Below are 25,078 nucleotides of genomic sequence, written 5' to 3' on the forward strand. Positions count from 1 at the left end.
GTTGTCTTCATTATTTCTAGCATTTAAATCATGAGAGTTGATCTCTCTAGTAGGGCTTTCATGATGATGTTCTAGTTGAGCAATGTTATCTTCGTCTTTTCCTTCTTTGTATATATCTGTAAGATTAAAATAAAATGCTATTACTTTTAGGATTTAAATAATACACCAAGGCTAATACAATACTAGTCATTTTTATATCTACACATATACTTTGTATCCAAACTTAGATTACTAAACTTCGACTGATGTACCATAATGAATTAGGAACCATAACATAAGAGTCAAACTTGAGTTTGAGCCTCACTTACAAGGGCAACGTAAAGATCGCTCAACTTGAGATTGTGCCTTGTGTTGGAAGACATCCCCAAGGTTGGACATAAGTGGAGGTACGGTTGAAACTTAAGTTTGAGCCTCACCGCTACACTAGGATATGGAGTAAGTGTAATTTCTTAATAGTAAGTGTGCGTCATCATTTGTATTAGGCTCAAACTTAATTTTGAGCCTCACTGCTACACTAGGATATGGAGTAATTTCTTAATAGTAAGTGTGCATCATCATTTGTACTAGACGTTGGCATGAAATAAAGGATAAAAAGCCAATGTATTAATCAAAAGACAAATAATTATTTCAACAAATCCACACTTTGAACAAAACCTATGCTAATATTAGTTGTTGATAAGCTCCTTTCAATGATCACCATTCGTTGTACATTCATAATAAGCACTATCAATGCACTTTTCTTCCTTTCTTTGGTTGAGAGTTTGATGGGCTATGAGCATGGAAAGCCTTGTTGACATCTGTATCCCCAATCTTCTCAACGGCCATAGCAACCCCAACATTTGTAGCTTCCATGGCTTTTGCAGAATCCAATATATCATCACCATTCCCACCTTCATCATCATTTTCATGCCTTCCAATATCTTCAAAATTGTCTTCGGCATCCTCATTGAATAGAGCATCATTCCCTTGGTCCTCTTCATTCCTTTTCCCTGCATCTTCAAAGTCTATAGCATCCCCAACTTCTTTATCATCATCTGTGTCATTTTTGTTGTCAATATCATCACCTTCCTCTTTGTCCTCTGTACTTGGTGGGTCATCAATATGAAGATTTTGAAGGTTCTCTTTTTCTCCATCATCTAGTGTTTGCTTTTTTGTGCCGCCACTTGCACCACACCACTCTTGCAAGGACGGGTGACCATCTAAAAGAGCAGAGCACTTTGATTCTAATGCCATCGCTTCCAAATCATCTTTGCATAAAGCAATACATCGTCTCTTCTTTAGCAAGCTCTCCTCTAGCACAACTCCACCACAATATATCTCTACAACATAGCTCTGTTCAGGACAAAACCCTGTGATGAGACCATCAATAAAGCCTTTGTCGATGAATTCTCTATTTTGGCCACTAGATCCTGAGATGAATACATTTTTTGTGAGAACCTTATCAATGGCCTCAAACTTGTCAACCTTGCTGATGAAAAGAATAACAGTTGCAATCTCAACTTTTCCAGATGTCCAGGCATCATCTTTTTGTGTGTGGATCACACCAAATTCATAGTGCACCTTTGTTGACTGGCTAGAAATCCCTTCGATAAGCATTCCAATGGTGATGAAATCAACAAAACACACAAGAATATATTCATATTGTGAGTTTAGTGTGTTCAAAGCAACTTGGAGAAAAATTCTGACGAGAGCTGCTCCTTTGTACCATGTAGGTCCATGATTGCCAGCTGAAATGGTACATGCTCTTCACTACAAAAGGCTAAAATCTTTGTCATATCAAAACCCACCCCCCTAATTTTCCAAGGAATAGACTTTTGTTGAGATACAATACCCATAGATGCTCTATATAGGTGATTCAGTAAAGTTACTACACTTTTTGGAAGTGAAGGATTTGTTTTTGAAGGATTGAGAGCATCCCTAACAAAGGACTGGCTGTAACTCCTCAATTAATTATACTCATACTCCCCTAGCTTATATGTCTCACACGCCTATTCCCAAGTCATCTTTTCCCTTGTCAGATCAAAATAGAAGGCGGTTATTGCATCTTTGAGAACTCGATCTATTTTTAGCTTCCAAGCCATCTCCTCCATATCCATTCTTTGATGGGTTTGCTTTCCCTTTTTAAGCAATATTCTCTTGTCAAGAAGTGATGTTTGAATGTCCAAAACTTCACTCTTCTGAAGGCCTAAAATGCACCTAAACAACGTTGGGCCTAGTTGGACTGTTCCTGGTGCCTGCTGAATTTGCCCACTCTTCAAAGTTGGAAGTCTGGGATTTTGATCAAGACGTTTAGTTTGGGTTTCTCCCTTTGTATTTGGTAGCAAGCCTTTTGCATAAAGCCTCATGATCTTAACCCAGTTCTGCCATACATCATCATCACATAGAAGCAAGTGTAAATCATTTTTGACAAAGTTCTTATGTAATGTGTGCTCCGTGGTCTCCACAAAGGCCTGCAAAGTTGCAAAGTAAGAAGTTAGCCCCCTCACTATAGATATCACAAAATATTAGGAGGAATTATGCATCTATGGGTTTTCAATCATTTGAAGCTTATGATCAAACTTGAGTTTGAGCCTCACTTGCAGTGCTAAACTAGTATATAATGGTGATGCTCGATCTTAGGTTTGATCATCACCTCCGTATGCAAATCTAGCACTTGCAAGTGAGGCTCCAACTTAAGTTCGAGCCATAATTAGATATGCAAGTGCTACACCATCACAGAGAGGTGAGGCTTGAAGTTCAATTTCAAACCAAACTATTAAGTTTATGTAGTTTGAGAAGAAGCCTTACATGCATCTTTCTTATGCTACTGCTATACTTAAAACTATAGATCTACGAAGAAGTAAAGAAGAAGTAATGTAGGTCTATGATTTACCAAGATATAGCAAAGAATCAAAAGAGTACCTTCCAAGACTCGTCCATCTTGGGTTGATTGACACCAGGCAAAGGTTTACTAGGACGACCGTTTGCATGCCATTGTGCTCGATCTTGTAGAAGTTGATCGAGGAATGGCTCCTTTTGCATTGACTTTGCAACAGATAAATTCGCATCCTTGGAAATGTCACGAGAAATCTTGGGCGGGTAATTTACAATTATCTTAGATCTCCTGAACCTGAATTGCTGACGTAGTGGAGGGGTCACTTTAGCCATATTTAGAGCTTGCAAGCTTTTTGCAGCACTAATGGAGTGTTGACCAGAGATAATCCAATATTCAACTTTATGAATATCTTCTTTTGCGAGTTTATCAAGGGGTTGTTTTGTAGCACGATTACAGGGCATCAAAATTGTAAGTATCTCCTCTTGCTTTGGGTCCTCAATAAAGTCTTGAGTCAAAATATGAACCCAATCCTTATATAACCTTCTATACACATAGTTTGAAGGAGCAGGATAACATTTCATCACATCAATGCTGAAGACCTCATTTAGACCAAAGGGATAATATCCCTTCTTTATTTCTAATGAGATAATTGCTTTGCTGCCCTTGTTTAGAGTCTCAACCTCCATTAGCTCGTCATCGGCGGACGCATCTATCTCCTTTGAACCAGTTGCTGGTTTTGTTCTTTGCCTCTTTAAAGAGATTTCTTGAACCTTTGTAGAGCGCTTTGCCTTTCTCTTCTTTGCAAGTGCTTGATCCTCTTCTTGCACTTGAGAGCCTGCCATGTCTTCAGCTGCTATTGTGCTTGCATCAAGGGCTTTTATTTTGTCACCCTCCTTTTTATGTTTTGAAGAAGTTGCACCAGCATTTGTAGATGCTTCAAGTGCACTCTTCACTATGGCCCTGCCTTTTTTCTCCACAATTTTCCTAACTTGAGTGGTTGTCTCCTTTTCAGGTATGGACTTTTTTCGTGAATCCAAAGCCTTCTTTGCATGCCTCACTGCTTTCACCAGGTCCTCCACATTATCCACCCCTGAGTCTTCTTGATTGGAAAAGTCAATGATCTTCAATCCTAACTTTACAATACAATTGTCCTTTCCTAGTTTACTGCCAGTCATGTCTGCTGGGTGAAAAGTTTCCAATGATAAGCAAAACTTATTTGCTTTTGTAGTTTCTCCTTCTGGCAATATAGTGCATGTGAACCATGGGTTTGCTCTTGCATCCACATCATCCTTAGTGCCTACCACAATCCCCATATCTCCATATGATGTATCACCTTGAGACAAAAACAAATGGAGGACTCCTTTGAAGTTTGCACTAGCATCGTAGCTATCCACAAACCATTTTACTCCTTCTTTGTTACTCAATTCGAAGGTTTTATCCACCTTAATTCTAGGAGTGACACTTTTTAGCTTGAGTTGTTGTTTCGAGAGCATCCAGAGTAAAGATTGGTGCACCATGTGGTTGCGAGGTAGCGGGCGCTCTGCTAGCTTCCATTCCTGTGAAGCAAAAAAAAGTTTCAAAACCTTAGAAAAAAATGGATTTAAATGCTACATATCAAATCAAAACCTATCAAACTTAAGAAACTTAATGCATGCTACAAAAAGTTTTCTTGAATAGCAAGAGCCTCACTTGCATTTACTTAATCTATACAGAAGCTCGACTTAAGGTGGAGCCTAGATCCAAGTTGTGCACTCATATGCTAGGGGTACGCTAGCATAGAGAGACAAGGCTCAAACTCAAGTTTGAGCCTTAAGGCAAAGTTCCATGTATGGGAGGCTTGAACTTAAGTTGGAGTCTTAAGAGGCCAGAGTACACTAGCATGGAGAACAAAGGCTCAATCTGAAGTTCGAGCCTTAAGGCCAGTGTACACTAGCATCGAGAGCCAAGGCTCCAACTCTAGTTTGAGCCTTAAGGCCGCCGATGTACACTAGCATGGAGAACAAAGGCTCCAACTCAAGTTCGAGCCTTAAGGCCGAGGTGCACTAGCATGGAGAGCAAAGGCTCAAACTTAAGTTCAAGCCTTAAGGGGCCGGGGTGCATTAGCATGGAGAGCAAAGGCTCAATCTGAAGTTCGAGCCTTAAGGGACCGAGATGCACTAGCATGGAGAGCAAAGGCTCAAACTGGAGTTCGAGCCTTAAGGAGCCGGGGTGCACTAGCATGGAGATCAAAGGCTCAATCTGAAGTTCGAGCCTTAAGGGACCGGGATGCACTATCATGGAGAGCAAAGGCTCAAACTGGAGTTCGAGCCTTAAGGGACCGGGATGCACTAGCATGGAGAGCAAAGGCTCAATCTGAAGTTCGAGCCTTAAGGGGCCGGGGTGCACTAGCATGGAGAGCAAAGGCTCAAACTCACGTTCGAGCCTTAAAGCCAGAGTACACTAGCATGGAGAACAAAGGTTCAATCTGAAGTTCGAGCCTTAAGGGACTGGGATGCACTAGCATGGAGAGCAAAGGCTCAAACTGGAGTTCGAGCCTTAAGGGACCGGGATGCACTAGCATGGAGAGCAAAGGCTCAATATGAAGTTCGAGCCTTAAGGGGCCGGGGTGCACTAGCATGGAGAGCAAAGGCTCAAACTCAAGTTCGAGCCTTAAAGCCAGAGTACACTAGCATGGAGAACAAAGGCTTAATCTGAAGTTCGAGCCTTAAGGCCAGTGTACACTAGCATCGAGAGCCAAGGCTCCAACTCAAGTTCGAGCCTTAAGGCTGGCGAGAGCCAACTCAAGTTCGAGCCTTAAGGCCGGTGTACACTAGCATCGAGAGCCAAGGCTCCAACTCAAGTTCGAGCCTTAAGGCTGGCGAGAGCCAAGGCTCCAACTCAAGTTTGAGCCTTAAGGCCGGTGCATCGAGAGCCAAGGCTCCAACTCAAGTTCGAGCCTTAAGGCCGGTGCATCGAGAGCCAAGGCTCCAACTCAAGTTCGAGCCTTAAGGTTGGCGAGAGCCAAGGCTCCAACTCAAGTTTGAGCCTTAAGGCCGGTGTAGATTGGAGAACAAAGGCTTCAACTCAAGTTCGAGCCTTAAGGCCGGTGTACACTAGCATCGAGAGCCAAGGCTCCAACTCAAGCTCGAGCCTTAAGGCCGGTGTACACTAGCATCGAGAGCCAAGGCTCCAACTCAAGTTCGAGCCTTAAGGCCGGAGATTGGAGAACAAAGGCTCCAACTCAAGTTCGAGCCTTAAGGCCGCCGGTGTACACTAGATTGGAGAACAAAGGCTCCAACTCAAGTTCGAGCCTTAAGGCCGGTGTAGCATCGAGAGCCAAGGCTCCAAATCAAGTTCGAGCCTTAAGGCCGCCGGTGCACACTAGCTCTCGATGCTAGTGTACACCGGCCTTAAGGCTCGGAGCCTTGGCTCTCGATGCTACACCGGCCTTAAGGCTCGAACTTGAGTTGGAGCCTTTGTTCTCCAATCTAGTGTGGCCTTAAGGCTCGAACTTCAGTTGGAGCCTTTGTTCTCCAATCTAGTGTACACCGGCCTTAAGGCTCGAACTTGAGTTGGAGCCTTGGCTCTCGATGCTAGTGTACACCGGCCTTAAGGCTCGAACTTGAGTTGGAGCCTTGGCTCTCGATGCCGGTGTACACTAGCATCGAGAGCCAAGGCTCCAACTCAAGTTCGAGCCTTAAGGCCGGTGTACACTAGATTGGAGAACAAAGGCTCCAACTCAAGTTCGAGCCTTAAGGCCGGCATCAAGAGCCAAGGCTCCAACTCAAGTTCGAGCCTTAAGGTGGAGTCTATATCCAAGTTGTGGAGTCTATCTTGGATCAGTTTTACAGGTTCTCGACATATGTGAAGATACAAAAGAGAGCAGCAAGTGGTGCAAACAATCTACGACGAGCAACGATCGACAAATGACACACTTAGCGTGCAATCAAGTAAGCATTTATATTAGTGTAGACAATCATTTAAAGAAGGACTTACTTTCTGAAGTCTCCGATGTTGCACAGTCTTGATCTTGACGGATGCTTGAGGTATCCGAGGAAAAGAAACCGCTAGAAACGCAGGGATGCAGGGAGATCTGCTCCAGGGTGCGCTTGAAACGCAGGGCTTGATCTGCTCCAAGGTGCGCTTGAAACGCAGGGCTGGATTTGCTCCAAGGTGCGCTTGAAACGAAGCTCTGCAGAGGGCACGCTGGAAACGCAGGGAGCGGAGAGTTTTTGCTGCGAGAGATCTGCTCCAGGGCGCGCAGTTTTTTGTATGGGTGAAACGGGAGGTCGGCCGGTTTTTTTTTTGCGAGGGAAGGCGAAGGCGGGTGCGTAGGTTTTTTTTAGCGAGGTCGGACGATTCTGGTTGTTTGCGAGAGAAGGGGAAGGCGAAGGCGAAGGCGAATTTTTTTTCGAGAGAGAGAAGGCGAAAAAATTTTAGGGGTCGGCGGGGAATTTCGGGGTGCGGGCAGAATTCCGTTAGGGGGGGAATTTCGAATTTTTGAATTTCCGTTGGGGGGGGAATTTTTGAATTTGAATTTGGGGGGGCGGCCGTTGGGGGGAATTTTTGAATTTGAATTTTGGGGGGGGGGGCGGTCGTCAGGGAGGCTGGCTGCGCCGGGAGAGGGGGGGTTCTGCGCGCCGCGCCGACGGAGGAGGAAGGGGGGAGAGAGGGTGGCTGCAGCGGAGGAAGGAGGGGGAGCTGGCTGCGCCGAGAGGGGGGGGGGTTCTGCTCGCCGCCGGGAGAGGGGGGGGTTCTGCGCGCGCCGACGGAGGAGGAAGGGGGGAGAGAGGGTGACTGCAGCGGAGGAAGGGAGGGGGAGCTGGCTGCGCCGAGAGGGGGGATTCTGCTCGCCGCCCCGATGGAGGAAGGGAGGGGGAGCTGGCTGTGCCGAGAGGGGGGGGTTCTGCTCGCCGCCGAGAGGAGGAAGGGAGGGGGAGCTGCTCGCCGTCGAGAGGAGGAAGGGGCTGGCTGTTCGAGGGAGGATTCGATTTGCGCGGACTCGGTTCCGGATGCGAGGAGGACGGGGGAGCGCCAGGATTCGATTTGCGCGGACTCAGTTCCGGATGCGAGAGGAGAGGAGGATGGAGGAGCGCCGGGTGGGTTTCGGTTTCGGTTTCATTCCCCAAGCCCAAGCCCTGGCCCAGGCCCCAGGTCCCAGGTCTTTTGATAATAGTTACTTTCACTTTTGGTTATATACTCATCTTCATCCACACCCCACTTGTTCTATGGGATTAGGCTAGTTTCCCCACTTGTGTAATAGACAAGGCTCAAACTCAAGTTCGAGCCTTGAGCTTGAGATTTCTTGTTTTCTTCCCTATTTTTCCCATACACCCAATATACTTATATACTCATCTTCATCCACACCCCACTTGTTCTATGGGATTAGGCTAGTTTCCCCACTTGTGTAATAGACAAGGCTCAAACTCAAGTTCGAGCCTTGAGCTTGAGATTTCTTGTTTTCTTCCCTATTTTTCCCATACACCCAATATACTTATATACTCATCTTCATCCAGACCCCACTTGTTCTATGGGATTAGGCTAGTTTCCCCACTTGTGTAATAGACAAGGCTCAAACTCAAGTTCGAGCCTTGAGCTTGACCTTGAACTTGAGATTTCTTGTTTTCTTTCCTATTTTTCTCATACACCCAAATATACTTATAAACTATGCGATTAAAAATTCAACTAAAATCTATATAATGCACAATGGCTCATTCCCCACCAAAGCCCAGGCCCAAGGCCCAGGTCCCAGGTCTTTTGATTATAGTTACTTTCACTTTTGGTTATATACCCATCTTCACCCACACCCCACTTGTTCTATTGGATTATCCTAGCTTCCCTCTCTATTCCTACTTACTTGTGTAATAGACAAGGCTCAAACTCAAGTTCGAGCCTTGACCTTGAGATTTCTTGTTTTCTTCCCTCTTTCCCCATACACCCAAATATACTTATGAACTATGCGATTAAAAATTCAACTAAAATCTATATAATGCACAATGGCTCAAACTTGAGTTTGAGTCTCACGAAGGAGAAGAGTCTCAAATCCAATGTCCATTTGCTCATTTCCATGTCACATTCTCTTCACTAGCATATCGTTTCTTTCTATTGCTTTCTCTTTGCCTTTGCTGCTGTTGTAACCACTCACCTTTGCCTTTTGTAGCTATGAAACATTGATGGCTAATTGACACCATATCTTGACTCAATATCCCAAAATGAAACGGTGTGGCCAGATGCAGAGGGTGATGAAGCCTACCTCTTGGGAAACTAGCATATACATGAGGTGAGGATTATCACTTCAATTGGGACCTCTTAATAGCAAACTAGCATATGAAGGTGAGGCTCAAACTTTGGTTGGAGCCTCCAAGCAAACTAGCATCTGTGGGTCAGGTTCAAACTTTACTTGCAGCTTCCTAGAAGCAAACTAGCATCCGCAGAGGTGAGGCTTTAACTTTTGTTGGAGGAGCCTACCATTCTAGATAACATATGCAAACTAATATATGATGCAAGTGAGGATGATAACTTTAACTGGAGCCTCCTAGTAGCAAACTAACATATGATGGTGAGCCTCATGGAGCCTCCTACTAAGTATATGCAGGCAAAGGCTCAAGCTTTAGATGGAGCCTAGCCTCTTAGCAAATTAGCATTGATAGGTGAGATTCAAACTTTGGTTGGAGCCTGAACTCATGTTGAGATTGAATTACATTTATAGTTTTGTGTACTACCGCAAAAACATCGCTTCAGTCTTTCTTATTGAGATTTTGATTTTTTCAGGGATTGGAGGGTCTAAAACAAGGTGCTTCAGTGTTTCTCATTGATGGTTCTGCAAGGAAGGCACGCGGGGTTATTCATTCCATCAAGATGCATCTCAAACATGTGGTTTTCAATTCATTGGTGAGACATGTGCAGCAATACATGTTCAACAAAGCTTTGATGACACATTTCTCATTCCATTTGCCACAATGGATGCAAGAACAATGTCTCAAGCAGTTGGAAGCATCATCAAATGGCCATTGGTCAACCTTGTTATGGATAGAGACATTACTAATACCAAAGAGGATAATTTTGCGAAACTTCTTGTTGATCAAGAAGATCACTTTATAGATAGGGAGAGCTGGAAAGAGAAAAGTGTCATCCTCTGGGATGACAATAGATCTACAAAACTTGGCAATGGAGTAGTATTGCTGGTCCACCCATATGAGGCTATAAATTGTAGAGAACTAGGGGAGAGTAGCTTGGGTGTCATTATAGAAGGATCTTTGCATCCAAGTTCAACTTGTGTTTCAGGTTTGAATTTGGTTAGTTGGCCGATCAGGCAACTCACATTTGAGAATGGTTAACCATTAGTGAAGGACACAGAATCTTCTTCTATTGATGAGGGTATTCAAGATCACTTCATGCAAAAAAATATTGACAGCCTAAACACTTCAAGTGATGAAAAAGAGGATGATGATGTAGAGGGCAATGATGGCGATAGTTCTGATGACAAACACCATGATGCCATGATCACTGACTATGATATCATTGAAGGGACAAATAAGAAAAGGAGCTATGTCCATAGGGTAAGGGTAATGAAAAATTACGATAAAACCCATGGAGCTGGCAAAAAATGTGATGTTGCAAACATTCACAACGTCGCAACCATTGATTGTTGTGAGAACCGATGTTGTCAAATTGGAGATAGATCCAAAATCATGCAAGCTAGGGTACACTTTTGGGGACAGAGCTATAGTACACGATACACATTTGTACTAGATTGCATGGGCATGGCCTATAGACAAGGTCAAGATGACGAGTGCTTTGAGTTCACATTTGATGGGAAGAAGGTTTGTAGTAAAGCATGGTATATAATGCATGGCATCGGTAAGTCAACGTTCTATAGGCTCAGAAAGAAGTTCTTGAATGGTGCATGTAATGTCAGTCATGGCAACAGTGGGGTAATACGGAAGGGCATGACACATGTTGAGATGGCAAAATCAATCATACAGGGCTTCATAGATAATAATGCCGATCAAATGCCACATAGGTCAAGGACAACTATGCATGGAGCTCGTAAGACCCAACGTGTTCTACCAACAATGTACAAACAGGTGGACATATTGCGTGAAGTGAATGACACACTTGTCTCGTTCGAATACCGGCCACTGTCACAACCATCATTCTCAAGATTGTGGAACACAGAGTTCAAGACAGTTAGTTTATCAAAAACCAGCACCTTCTCAAAATGCGACATTTGTATGGCAATCAAGGTCAAGTTGGAATCAACAAAAAATCAAGAGGAGCGTGCCAGATACATGGCACACATGTTGAAACAAATGAGTTGTAGAAATCTATACTATGCTTGGAGGATCTCTTCCGAAATGAACCCAAACAGGTATTTGTGTATTATACATGATAAGATGGACCAGAGCAAGACTGCCATACCACAAATTAAACCAGTTCCTAAATCTCTCAATGGGGTTGAGAGGCTTCCAGTATCCTTAACATGAATGCTCACTCATGGACATGGACAAACAGCTTATGGTCACTTTGCCTTGGGGTTATGGCCAAGTGATCCCAACTTCACAATTTCATCTCTCTCAAAATGTTTAAGAAACTTAGAAAGAGGAGAGCAACACATGTATGGTGACTTGAGCTCACAAAACTCAGATGCTGAACCACGAACAGATCTTTTTGATTGTGTTTTGTCTACTATGGCCCTGTATCAGCATATGGAAGTACTGAAGGAGAGAAATGCATATTGCAAGCAGAGCATTGAGGATGCAAATGCAGAGACAGAAACAAATGTGGATATAGAGGGAAATTGTTCTTCACATATGCAGTCAGTCTTTCATACTAACACACATGTGCAAGATAGGGGCAATGGAAATGCGTCAAGTTTAATGCCATCAAATTCAAGGACATTTTTTAAGAGATTGCCAAGGACGTTGTTGTTGCAACTTGACAATTGTGGTTCTGAAAATAAGAACCGTTATGTATTTGCCTATCTATCCCTATTGGTTGCCCGAGGAGTGTTTGACATGGTGCAGCTTGGTTTTCTTATGGTTGGTCATACTCATGAAGATATTGATGCATTGTTCAGTCGATTCTCTGAGAAGTTAAGGAAACAAACCATTTTCACATTTCCACATTTGATGAAGATCTTTAATGAGTGTGTTAGCATGCATCCAGCACCCTTTCTCCTACAAAAGGTGGTAGACTTCAAAGGCTTTGTCAAGGGATGCTTACATGATGGAGCCGATAGCTTGATTGGACATTCAAAGCCATTGCAATTCAGGTTTTATATGAGTGATGGAATACCTTTGATGCAATACAAAGTACACCCCAAAAATGTTGATTGGTTACCAGAAAGCGGTATAGAGTTATGGAAGAGAAATGACCAGGGAGGACCCAAGCTTCCTGAAGGTTTTCCAAAAGTATTGCCATCCTTTGAGTATGTTAAGGAAAATGAGAAGGTTGTGGAGGGCTTAAAAAAACATGTCAATTGGTGGAAAGAGCACTTGCAAGAGAAAGGAGACCAAAGTGATTATGCTAAGTGGATCAATCTGGTCCTTGCCTATTGGGAGAATCTTATGCTAAACATGCAAACCACTAGTGCAAGGGAAGACATTGGATTTTATGACTTTTGGCCAAGGAGTGTATGCAAAAAAGCTGAGCCTCTTAACCTTCAAGTGGAGGATAATGTAGATGAAGGGTTTGATGTAAATGAGGACCATTATTGTGGTCCAATGCGCAACAAACCTGCTGAAGAGTTCAACCCGACTCTTGATGTGTCTAAAGGAGATTTTGCGCCTGTATAACCTTGTGATGCAAATTACCCAATATGGTTGGGAGTGACAACAAGTGATGTTGATCAAAACAAGAACTCGATAAACTACCTACAAGTTCAGATACAATATTGGGCACCAATTTCAAAGAAGAAGAATGCAAGTGATGTGGAGGTTTATAAGGATTGCTTGAACAAGTATTGGCGAGAGAACAGAAATGATCCTCAGCGCTGGGAAGATACTAGCTGTATCATTTGGGCATGGAAGCCCAAGGGTGGACGACTTCCAGAGAAAATCAAGATTCCAAAGGCTATAATACTGAAGGCCAAACAGAATCAATTGAATCAACATGTCAGTGCAGTTGAGCAAGAATAATTTGTTAGCATATGGGCAACTAGCTTCGTAATCTTTTAGCAATGTTGTATGAAGCTACCAAACTCATAGTTCGATCATTATTCAGATTGTAAGGCTTTCTTAAGCTTTTAGATTTATGGTTCACCCATTATTCAAGAATTTTGATTCAATACAGATGGTGATCTTTTTAATTCTATCACCTAGACTTTCTTACAACTTAAAGTTACATTGAATATCCTTTCTTTGTTAAAATTTCTGTATTTGATGGTCAACTGGAGGCTATGTGATATAAACAAGCTTAATTCCTGGTGTGTAGGCAAATTTACATCCCACCACCAACATCATATACACTTGTTACAAATGTACAATAGTATATAAATCATATCGCATTATTCAAATGCTTGTTGAGAACATCCAATAATAAATATTGCAGATCGTACAGTAAACATTGTATTGGATCTAACAACAAAGAATGCTTGTTGAGAACATCCAATAATAAATCTTGCATATCGCACAGTAAACATTGTATTGGATCTAACAAAGAATTGTCCCAAAATTGTGCATATTTCCCAAAATTCCTAAATTTGAGTTTATGTATGTATGTATGTATATATATGCTTATGGATATGTTTTGAAATGTGAAGTTTTTTATATGGCGAGGACTAAGAGAACTTCCCGTAGGTAGGGCAAGGGTCCTGATGTTGGTGCGAAAGCTGCTGCTAAATAGAGGAGAAAGGGAAAGCCTATGCATATTTTGAAACAGGCGAGGTGTAGTAAATTTTCTCAAAGGGTAACTATTTAAAGGGAGATTAGGAAAGCTCAAGAATGTATTGAGGTATGTATTCCTAACGCTCCTTTCCAGAGGTTAGTGATATCAGTTTGTCATTAATGGTCTCTTCAGATGAGGTGGAAGAGAACAGGCTTGCTTTGTCTTCAGGAGGCAGTCGAAGATTTAATTCTAGAATATTTCAATGAATGTGTATAGTTACTACACACGCACACAGAATCACCATCATGGTTAAAGATTCAGAGACTCTGAAGAGAGTTAGATGGAGATTTGAGAAGCTTCTGTTCCCTGCCATCGAAATAATTGATCGCCTCGTAAAATGAGAGATATTCTTATGATACCCCCTGTTAGGAAGCAGAGCGATGACATAAAGATCACAGAGGTTACACATGAAGTTAATAAAAGAGCCAGGGCTGAACAGGAGGCCCTGCAAGTTACAGTAGGAAGCACTGAGGCAGGAGAATACAATGGCCATGGAGAAGCCTACAGAGGTTGAGCTTTCAAGGGACAGGTTGTTCTTGAAGGAAATTGCTGAATTAGATGCTGTTAATTTACATGAATTGTGAAAATTTCAGAATGGTATATATGTCTTCGTAGCCCTGGATGATGGGGAGAGACAACTTAGTCTCAATTTGGTGGACATAAATATACTGAAGAAAGAGAGAGATCAGATATATCTAACTCTATTTTGTATGTTTGTCTAAAGTAAGTTCTTCTTCATCTAAGTCTAATGTATTTGTTTGCTTCAAGTTTGATAATTTCTGGTGTTAATGTTTATTTTTTTATTTGGCAGTTTAGTAAAGTGTAAGATCCCTGTAGAGTCCCAGACTGAAGTTTTTATTCTTAATTCTCAACTGGCTCCTTTGCTTAAGGATCAAAAGTACTCCACCGGATAACATAAGAAGATGGTTTACCTCTACTGCAACTTCAAGGAAGTCAACACGATTATTTTTCCATATGAATCAAGGTAGATATACGTATTTTTTGATATTATTTAAAATTTTGATTGATTTAATGTCTTGTTTTTAACTCTGGTTTTTAATGTTTTAGCAATCATTGGAGCCTTGTCTGTTTGGAGGTAGACAAGAAGATTGTCTAGACTATGAATTCCAAACCAGGCACACACCTTGAATTGAGACTGTGAGTCTTGCTCATTTATGTTACTCTAAATTACCAAGTCCTTCTGCAATTTATGGTGTGTTATTAAATTTGTATGCCTTGAAAGCTGTATTAAGAGAATGCTTGCAGCTATTAGCCCTATTTGCCTTGTTGAAGGCATTTTTGATTCTGCAATCAAGGAGATATCTGTGCCATATCAAATAGATGGCTATTCGTGTGACTGGAGAACTATTATACATGCACAGTACCTACTAGATAGCCCTTCTTCTCCCCAAATGTCTACTTCAGGAGGAAATATGGTGTAGAATGTTCAAAGATGTGGTGGAAGACTCTTTTGTCCTTCAGTAAAGTAGCTGGTTGAGACTTAACTGGAGAAACAAACTATTCTCTTTTGCTCCCCTCAAGATCTCAGAATCCCCTTTTTGTAGCTTTTTAAGTGGCAAATGGAAGGAAGTGTTGAACCTGTCCTATTGGGATGGCTACCCCAGAGGTACTTGACATTCTTTTCTCAGCCTAGGGATCTGGTGGTCCCATAACTTTAACCCTCCTGTAGCTCTTCTAGATATTGCTCTTGCAAAGAAACTGAACAATAGCGGACTAAGAAGACTAGCTAAGTATTGGGACTGGTCTCTGGTGGCAGGTTGGAAAGAGTTGGATCAGCTAGTCATCACAAGGAAGTGTTGAACCTGTCCTATTGGGATGGCTACCCCAGAGATACTTGAAATTCTTTTCTCAGCCTAGGGATCTGGTGGTCCCATAACTTTAACCCTCCTGTAGCTCTTCTAGATATTGCTCTTGCAAAGAAACTGAACAATAGCGGACTAAGAAGACTAGCTAAGTATTGGGACTGGTCTCTGGTGGCACGTTGGAAAGAGTTGGATCAGCTAGTCATCACAAGTCTTTGGCCTACTATCTAGAGAAAGGCATCTGGCTGCTAGACAGATGATGACAAAAGCACAGAAAGTATGGGTGTCTACTGCTTTTGATGACTCTTGTTTGATTAAAAGACTGCGATGGTTTGTATAAAGCTGGATCAAGGGACAACTAAGGTCCTTTATTTAGAATTGAGGAAAACTAAGCTCAACACTGAATTCTGCAATAGAGCGTGGAAAGTAAACTAGAGAGCAGGAACTTGGAGGAGAAGGTGGAAACTCATTTAGGAGTCAAACATTCCCTTGAAATTTTAGGTCTTTTTATGGAGACTTTGCTTTATGGCCCTTCCCATTGGGTCTAAACTCCTTCAAAAAGGAGCTTCACTTTAGGCTGCTACCCCAGGTGCAGATCAACTCTGGAAGATGGAAGGCATGCTTTCTTGGATCACCCTACTATATCTGGGACTCTTGGGTCAGAATTGAAAAATAGGTAGCCAAGTCCTTAGGTGTTTAGGGTCGCTAGGGGGATTGGGTTCTAGGTAGGGGGTGGACTCTGAGGATGTCACTAACTTGGTTTTTAATATTATTAGATATGGCTGCTTATGGGTATCTAGAAATAGTATTGTGTTTCAGAAAGAGGGGGGGGGATACTGGTCTAAATGTGGTTGAATTGATGTATAAATGTACTTGTTTGTGTTAGTCTATATACTATTATAGCAAGCTAAATGATGCTAATATTTTCAGGCAATATACTCTCTGCAAACTAGGATGAGTTGATCTGCTGATCAGCATACCCTTGTACATACTAGGTTGTCTAATATTTGGGTGCATGCAGGATTGATTAGGATATGATGTGAAGACTAGGCCTCTCAAATTTGGGCCAAAGACCAAAAGATGGTACCTCAAGGAAAAGCACTGTAATGAAACATTTGTGGCCTTCACCTAAGAACAGGGGACCAGACCAGTGGTCAAGGTGTGGACTGGCAAGTATGTGTTGGAAAGGCTGGCCCCTAAAGGATGCACCACCACTGAAGCTATGATGATTGCATGCATGCATGCAGCTTGGGTATCACGTGTCTTGGAGCCTATCCTCATTTGTGTGGGAAGATGATCGACAGGATATGTTATGTAAGCTGCGAAATTGCAATGTAAATGAGTTGGAATAGTCTCTAGCTCATAGTCTTTGGCCCCCCGTGGTATTTTTGGTACCTTTTGTACAGTTTCTCCATGCTAATATTATAAATATCTTTCTCCAAAAAAAAAGAAAGAAATTGAATAAGTTGTAGATTAAGATGAACCTTATCTTTTCCCCAACCCTACTTTAAGCCCTAGGTGGGATCACTACAAGACAATGCTGCCATACACGCGCTTCATACACGCGATAAATTACGAACGCGTGTATGGTCGCGCTTGTATTTGAATAGAATCGGACGCGTGTATTTTAGCATTTAAGTTCGCGTGTATATTTGCATTTATAAACGCGTGTATAAATGCGTTTATATACACGCAGTAATACACGCATAAATACACGGTAATATTTACGGGGTGATACTCGGTATTATACACGGGTAAATACACGCTACTGCACACGGATTAATACACGCATGGCAGAGAAAAACTGAAAAAAAACTGAATTCCTTAACAAAATTAAAAACTATTTTCCTTAAACCATCTCATAGTACATTACAGTATACATCATTACACAATCCCACTACATGCATTTACAACAATGAAATATATTCAAAAATAAATCATGCATATGAGATGATAGAAATGTCATCAATTTAGAACATACAGTGACGGATTGACATATAGTGCAAGGTATAATGAAGGGTGATCTGAGCATGGGTTTTACATACCTCACAAGCTCGCCCATCTTATAAATACATTTTTTCAAACTCTTATTCGCACAATGGTCGATGCTAGTAGGTAGTATGAACTGCGCACATAAGAGCACATTTATGGTTTATGGCATTACAAAATTTAATTTCAACGTACGTACAAGACTTGGAAAACACTTACTTGAAGCATCTTGTGCCAATCGTGGGACTTCAACCCATATAGTTGCTCAACGCCTCTTTTCTTAGTGGTTGTAAAGGCTCCCTTCAATGATCTCATGCATCCAGTGGGAGTACGCAAAGTGGTGATGGCCTGCTTTACCTGCTTCTCCTCTTTCTTTGATATAATCCATGGTGCAGGCGGAAGACGAACGTGCCCACCCACCTCTCGTGGCCAAGCTTGACGCATACGTCCTGCGACCCGCAAGTCCTCACGTACGCTAACATTGTCTCGTTTACCAGTAATATGTTCCCAAATACCAGATCCCACATTCTTGAAGATGTGCATGGGATCAAGAAGATGGTTGATCTTAAGATGGGTCCAATATGGCAGCCGGAAAAAAATGGAGTACCTGCACAAGGGATTGCTCTATGTGACCTTTAATCCAATTAGAGACTACACAAAACAAGATTGAAAAAACATCACTATACCTGTTCATGCCATCTGGAGGAAGAATAGTTGTAGACTCCCAAATACGCTTCCAATCTTTTGCACGAAGTGTTTGTGGAGGAATGTTACTCTTACTAGCAACATATTTAGGATGATCTGAGGGGAGAAATCGATGATGATTATCGAATATAGTCTTACACAAACCATCAACATACTCATGTACTAACGAGGGGCCACAAACAGGACATGCATGTTTACCCGATGTTTTCAAACCTGTTAAAATATAAATAAAAGTTAGAATAATAAAGTCAAACCGTCTAATTAATATATATAGCCAATAGTAATAGAGTAGGGAGGTAATTAGAATTCTTACCAGAACAATCGCTGTATCCTGGAAAGTCATGCATTGTCCACATCAACACTGCTTTTAAGTCGAAGTGTCGAGAGGAGGGAGGCCTACTAATGTCCACCACCGCAACACCTCTCCATAGTTCCTCCAACTCATCAATCAGTGGTTCAAGATAAACATCCATATGCTTGACTTTATGTTTCCCTGGAATTAGAAGGGATAACATAAGATGTCCCTTCTTGATCGCCATTGATGGTGGAAGGTTGTAATTCACCAGCACAACTGGCCACACGCTGTATGCGGTGCTTTTGAAACCAAATGGATTCACTCCATCCATACCCAGGCCAAGTCTCAAGTTTCTGGGCTCTGTTTTAAAGCTGGGCCACTCATCTTCAATATGCTTCCAAGCAGGAGTGTCTGCGGGAATTCTCCACATGCCATCATCCGATCGATGTGAGGAATGCCATGACATGAGCTCTGCTATGGATTTGCACTTGAACATGTGTTTGATGCGAGGAATTATAGGAAAGTGTCGCAAGACTTTACGAGGTACATCAAACTTCAACAATGCGTCAAGACTTGCATTGCTCCATCCATAAACTGTTTGTATATTAAGTAGTTCAAGTGAAGCACGTAAAACTGAGAATGTGCACCCTTCAAACACCGGTGTCGATGAAGCTTTATAAAGATGCTCTTGTTCCATATCATCGTCGTCCATACCTTTGGGATCATCCTTAAAAAGTTTCCGCACCATATCATCAAGCACCTCCTCTTCCACAACTTCGTGGGGTGCAGGGCTATTGTCGTCCCTTTTCTACTCATCTCTGACAATAGATCCCGAAGCTCCAGCATCATCTCGTCGACGCTTTACGTGCTCTCGTCGCGCGTAGGGTACCATGTTAGGGTGTGGTACTGCATCCTGCTTCAATTTATCAAATTATATGTTACAACTCTATTAATTTAATTTGGATACCATGAGTCTTTTGAATACCATCAATTTACATCTACTCACCTCTAAACCTGTTTGATTCCATTCTCCATACATGGAGATGTGATTCAAGGTAATTCGACGTGCTCGTACAATGCATCCTTGACATCGATTACACATACATTTGATCTGTTGTCCCAACCACACATCGCGATTACGATGACGCATTGTCTCATCTTCTCCAGAACTGCTTGAAGAGGTTGATGACATCCTGTGTACAAATCAGAAAACACAAACTCACTATATATTTTTAATGAAAGCACAAAATCGCGTCTATTCACGCGGCTATCTCCTAAAACTCGCGTGTATTGACGCGGCTAATTCCTAAAAAACGCGTGTATTCACGCAGTTATTTTCTGCAAAACGCGTGTATCAACGCAGCTAAAAGCATATACACGCGAATATACACGCTGTATGCGGTGCTTTTGAAACCAAATGGATTCACTCCATCCATACCCAGGCCAAGTCTCAAGTTTCTGGGCTCTGTTTTAAAGCTGGGCCACTCATCTTCAATATGCTTCCAAGCAGGAGTGTCTGCGGGAATTCTCCACATGCCATCATCCGATCGATGTGAGGAATGCCATGACATGAGCTCTGCTATGGATTTGCACTTGAACATGTGTTTGATGCGAGGAATTATAGGAAAGTGTCGCAAGACTTTACGAGGTACATCAAACTTCAACAATGCGTCAAGACTTGCATTGCTCCATCCATAAACTGTTTGTATATTAAGTAGTTCAAGTGAAGCACGTAAAACTGAGAATGTGCACCCTTCAAACACCGGTGTCGATGAAGCTTTATAAAGATGCTCTTGTTCCATATCATCGTCGTCCATACCTTTGAGATCATCCTTAAAAAGTTTCCGCACCATATCATCAAGCACCTCCTCTTCCACAACTTCGTGGGGTGCAGGGCTATTGTCGTCCCTTTTCCACTCATCTCTGACAATAGATCCCGAAGCTCCAGCATCATCTCGTCGACGCTTTACGTGCTCTCGTCGCGCGTAGGGTACCATGTTAGGGTGTGGTACTGCATCCTGCTTCAATTTATCAAATTATATGTTACAACTCTATTAATTTAATTTGGATACCATGAGTCATTTGAATACCATCAATTTACATCTACTCACCTCTAAACCTGTTTGATTCCATTCTCCATACATGGAGATGTGATTCAAGGTAATTCGACGTGCTCGTACAATGCATCCTTGACATCGATTACACATACATTTGATCCGTTGTCCCAACCACACATCGCGATTACGATGACGCATTGTCTCATCTTCTCCAGAACTGCTTGAAGAGGTTGATGACATCCTGTGTACAAATCACAAATCCCAGTCGTGACTCCACCCGCAGCAGTAGGAAGAGTGGGAGTGGGGGAGGATGCGGCGGGTGCTTTGGTGGGGGAGGTGGGGGAGGTGGGGGAGGTAGTAGGGCACGGGGTGAGAGAGGAGATAGAGGGAGAAGAGTTAGAGGAGACAGTTCGGAAGAGGAGGAGATGAGAGAGATGGAGAGAGTGGTTTGCTATGATGTGACGGATAGGGGTGGGATAGTGATGGATGCGAGGGGGAGGGAGGTAATGGAATACATGCGTGGGGTAGTATCAAACTCATATAGAAATTGTTTTATTAAATTTAAAGATCAAAATAGCAGATTAGTTGGGGAGGTGATAGAGGCTGTACATAGTCGGTACCCCAATCCCCCACATGCTACATTCTCGGATGTATGGGGAAGGACGCGAATAAGGGAGATCTTAAGTAATAAAAGATCTCACCTTAAAAAACTCGCGTACGATGACCAGCTAAATGTAGCTGCGGGTGGCTATCCTGCTGAGAAACCTGCCACTGCGCACAAACGCGAGTGGAAGGAGGCAAAGAAACGAGCAGAGGGTGGCGTGAAGAGCAGGCAGCATGTGGAGGCACGACGGATCCAGATGGAGACCGTTGGATCTTCACATTTCGGATCTGGCGGCGTCGAGTCATGGGAGGCAGAGTTCGTAAGTATCCTGCCACTTTATTTGATTGTTTACTTAATTCATTGATTCTATGAATTGTTTTAATCTTACAAATTGTGTTGATTATGATACAGCGACGGGTTACGGGGAGGAAGCCCACAACCCACGATACTGCGTATGCTCGCCGGCATAGCAGACGTGATACGTGGGCCATCTTCAGAGCCGAGGGATGTATTACGGACGCGCAGTTTGAGTTGGCCATGAGACCATACGGTCGACAGGTACTTGAAAATTCGTAACGAATGGTTTTGGTTTATTGAATTGCATATATATATATACTTATATACTATATATTACTTGAACAGGCACAAGCTGCTGATGATCCACCGGCCGCCGCTGCAGAGGGTGGACGTGAGCACTACTCCTCGGACATTCCGACCGATGCGAGCTCATCTGAGCATGGGGGGAGCACCGAGTCATCATCTGGGTCTGAGTAGTACTCAGACTTGTAGTATCACATTCCATATTTAGGATGTGATTGTATATATTTTTTTGTAAACTCAAGCCATGGGCTACTTCGAGATATGGACTCCCTTGTATACATGTATGAAATTTTGATAGTAATATTGAATTGATTGATCGATAGTATTACATTCATGGCTGTCTTGAATCGTGTAATGACAATGCAGTATGCATTCATGTCGTTCTTGTCTTAATCTCCCTCGTGCATATGTTCTTCGTAGATGGTCTAATGGGATGGTCTAATGCACCAAAAACCCTAAACCAGAGAGTGCTATTGGGTGCTGGAATGCTGGAACAGTATTCAGGCACCAAATAGCACTCTCTGGATTTTTTTTTTGCTCTCTGTTCGCGTGTATAAACGCGTCAACACTGCTAAAACTCGCGTGTATCTACGCGGATACCCTGGAAATTACGCGTGTATTAACGCGTATAAACTGGCAGTCACGCGTGTATCAACGCAGCTACATTAAAAAAACGCGTGTATGGACGCAAGTAAAAACGCGTCTGGAACATGAACTGAGCAGAATGCGGTTATACACCCGTGTATAAGCGCGTCTAATGTAATAAGAAGCGTGTATAGGTGCGTGTATTAACGCGTTTGTATACAATAACGCGGGTATATACCCGTGTAGACGCGCGTCTGAGAGGTACTGTACACGCGGTTTTACACGCATGTCTCTGGCCGCGATTATACACGCGCTGATACACGGGCCCGCTACTTTTTTTCACAAGTCATTTTTAGCGGCTAAGAGCGCGGGTATGAGCCCAATCCCTTGTAGTGGATGGGGTTAAATAAAGTGAATATATTTGCCCCTACCTCTTCAATCTTTGCGCTTGCTACCCCTGTAAGCCCTATGCGTGACACAGTGCTCTTAGCCACGGGGAGTAAAACCGTAGATTTGTGTAGCTAGATTGATGAGTGACAATTACTTAGGTTTTGAAATTTGGTGAGGGCGCCATCATTCATGGTGGGTTGAAAACGTACCTGCTAATACGTGCCTGCGCATTATGGAAGTTATGGAAGCACCCTTGCGTTCAAGTCGCCGCGTTAAAATAAGTGCACTAGCGACTCTACAACTGCAAGTTCCAAAGTTTTCTAAACTCCCAGGCAGCGCCGGGAAGATAACGCAAGGTGCACGCCCGTAAAATCCTCCTAGATTTTGCCAGGCGGTTGGGACCAGTGTTTTTTTTTCCAAGTAGGGTATGCTTTTTCTTAAGAAGGCCTCTTTCAAATTTGCCTTTCAATTTCTAAACTCCCAGGCAGTTGCCCGTAAAATCCTCCTAAATTTCGCCAGGCGGTTGGCCAAGTTGGTTCGTGTATGAGTGCCCGCTATAGAACAATCCAGAGCTGGCCCGTGCACTGCAATGCGCAGTGTTCTCAGCACCGGCGGGTACGTCACGCACGTCGGAAACCGTAAGCTATTAAGAGAGTGGAAACCGCTGTAAGGTTATTAAGAGGGTGGTGCTGGGCCACACGTGCCAGCCTCGCCATTAATGATCACCTTCGTGACGGAGCTAGGAGTTCTTTCCCTTCTTGTGTTTTCCGTGACTGGTCCTCCCCCTCCTCAAAACAGAAATAAAACACACGACCTGCTCTTTTTTTAACACTACCTGCAGCCTGCCGCGCTCACACCCTCGCACTTGCAAGATCGGCCAAGCCAAAATGACGTCGTCCCGCACCACTATTTCCGCAGCCGCCGCCGACACGGCTCCTCCCCTTCATCTGTTGGTTGATGATCCTGCGCCTGCGGAAAACCGACCATCATCGGGGCCGCTGGGCCGCGCCACCAACCCCATCAGTCGAATCGAGAAGCCCATCAACCGCCGGCTCACCTTCTCCAAGCACCGCAACAGACTACGAAAGGAGGATTACGAGCTCTCCGCCCTCTTCGATGCGGAGGTGGACGTCGCAATGTACTCCGCCACTGGAACGCTCTTCGAGTTCGCCAGCTCCAGGTAGGGGCCTTCGTCTAAGTTCTCCATTGTATAGTGAATTAAAGCTTTACTGAGTTAAACAAATATTTGGAATCTCAAGATTAGATGAAATTAGCGTTGGAGAGTATAAATAAACGGCTTTCTCCTTTCTCCCTTAATAAGCCCCAAGGAAAGGTGCTATCTCTTGTTAAAAATGATATTGACTATGAAAATGTCTGCATAGCCATAAATTTGCACATCACGTATCCTCGCTCAAGGTTCGTGAACTCGTGGAGTTTATCAAGATTTTATTCATGAGTAATCTCACTCAAAATATAATTTGGGCCTTAATTTGCGTCTTGATTTTCAGAAGTATAAGGAGTGGAGAGCTACATATTCGGTTTTTTCAATTAAAAGGGATTTGTTTTGATAGCTTGATATAATTTGAAATGTGATTGTAAGCTTCAATGTGATGAGCTATTCTCATGAAGTCATGCAATCATTAAAACTTTGGTCATTATAAGCAAAACACTTGTATAAGAATATGTAGTATATTGCCAATGAGGTGATAGCTCAACTGGTGAAGGTGTTTGCCCAGGATCAAGAGGTCCTGGGTTCAAAACCCCCCTTCTGCTTCCTCGGTGGACCTACGGGTGGATAAATAAGGGCCTACGGGCGGCTGTCAATGGGGGCAGTGAGATTTGGTAACTATGGGACGATCTTGAGCCAAAGGCCACTTGAAAAAGAAAGAAAGAATAGGTAGTATATTATCATTTCTTTGGTCTTGTAACACTAACCTTGACAAAAACACTTCAATACAAATATGTAGCATACTGCAAAGGCAAATGAGCTATAAGAACTAGAGTACAAAATGATGTGATGTGAATGAAAAAATTGTATCTCTTCAGAATGGTGATATTATGAGTTGTGATTTTAAACTCATATGATTAAGTTGATCAAAATGTAATTTGTAATACTCATGATGTCATGCATTCATTAAGAATCAAAATCTTGAGAACATAAAGAATTAAGGGGTTGCTTAAAATCGTATATAATATTGACATAAATCTTAAAAGAAGGATGTATTATCATTATCATAGGAAATATTTTGTCCACAATTAATTTGACCTTGAAACATTGACAACAATAAGTAAACACTTCTATGAGAGCATGTAGGACAGTAGACAGGTGTGTGAGCTGCAGAAACCAAC

At 42.7% G+C, this 25,078-nt stretch overlaps 1 protein-coding gene across 1 annotated transcript; it reads left to right on the forward strand.

Annotated features, from left to right (window-relative positions):
• Positions 1 to 23,616: 23,616 nt before the first annotated feature.
• LOC147637988 (MADS-box transcription factor 17-like) lies at positions 23,617 to 24,813 on the forward strand. The gene is made up of 2 exons (XM_086796822.1): positions 23,617 to 23,909; positions 24,466 to 24,813. Exons 1-2 carry the CDS (start codon positions 23,617 to 23,619, stop codon positions 24,530 to 24,532), a joined length of 360 nt encoding a protein of 119 aa, XP_086652948.1. The 3' UTR covers positions 24,533 to 24,813.
• The last annotated feature ends 265 nt before the right edge of the window (positions 24,814 to 25,078 follow it).

Source organism: Cibotium barometz, chromosome 5, assembly GCF_041138505.1.
Source record: "Cibotium barometz isolate CiBa-2024 chromosome 5, ASM4113850v1, whole genome shotgun sequence".
Taxonomy (NCBI): Eukaryota; Viridiplantae; Streptophyta; class Polypodiopsida; order Cyatheales; family Cibotiaceae; genus Cibotium; species Cibotium barometz.

Coding starts and splice junctions, on each gene's coding strand:
- LOC147637988 (XM_086796822.1), top strand. CDS start 23,617: ATGACGTCGTCCCGCACCACTATTTCCGCAGCCGCCGCCGACACGGCT. Junction 23,910..24,465: donor TTCGAGTTCGCCAGCTCCAG/GTAGGGGCCTTC, acceptor GTGTTTGCCCAG/GATCAAGAGGTCCTGGGTTC.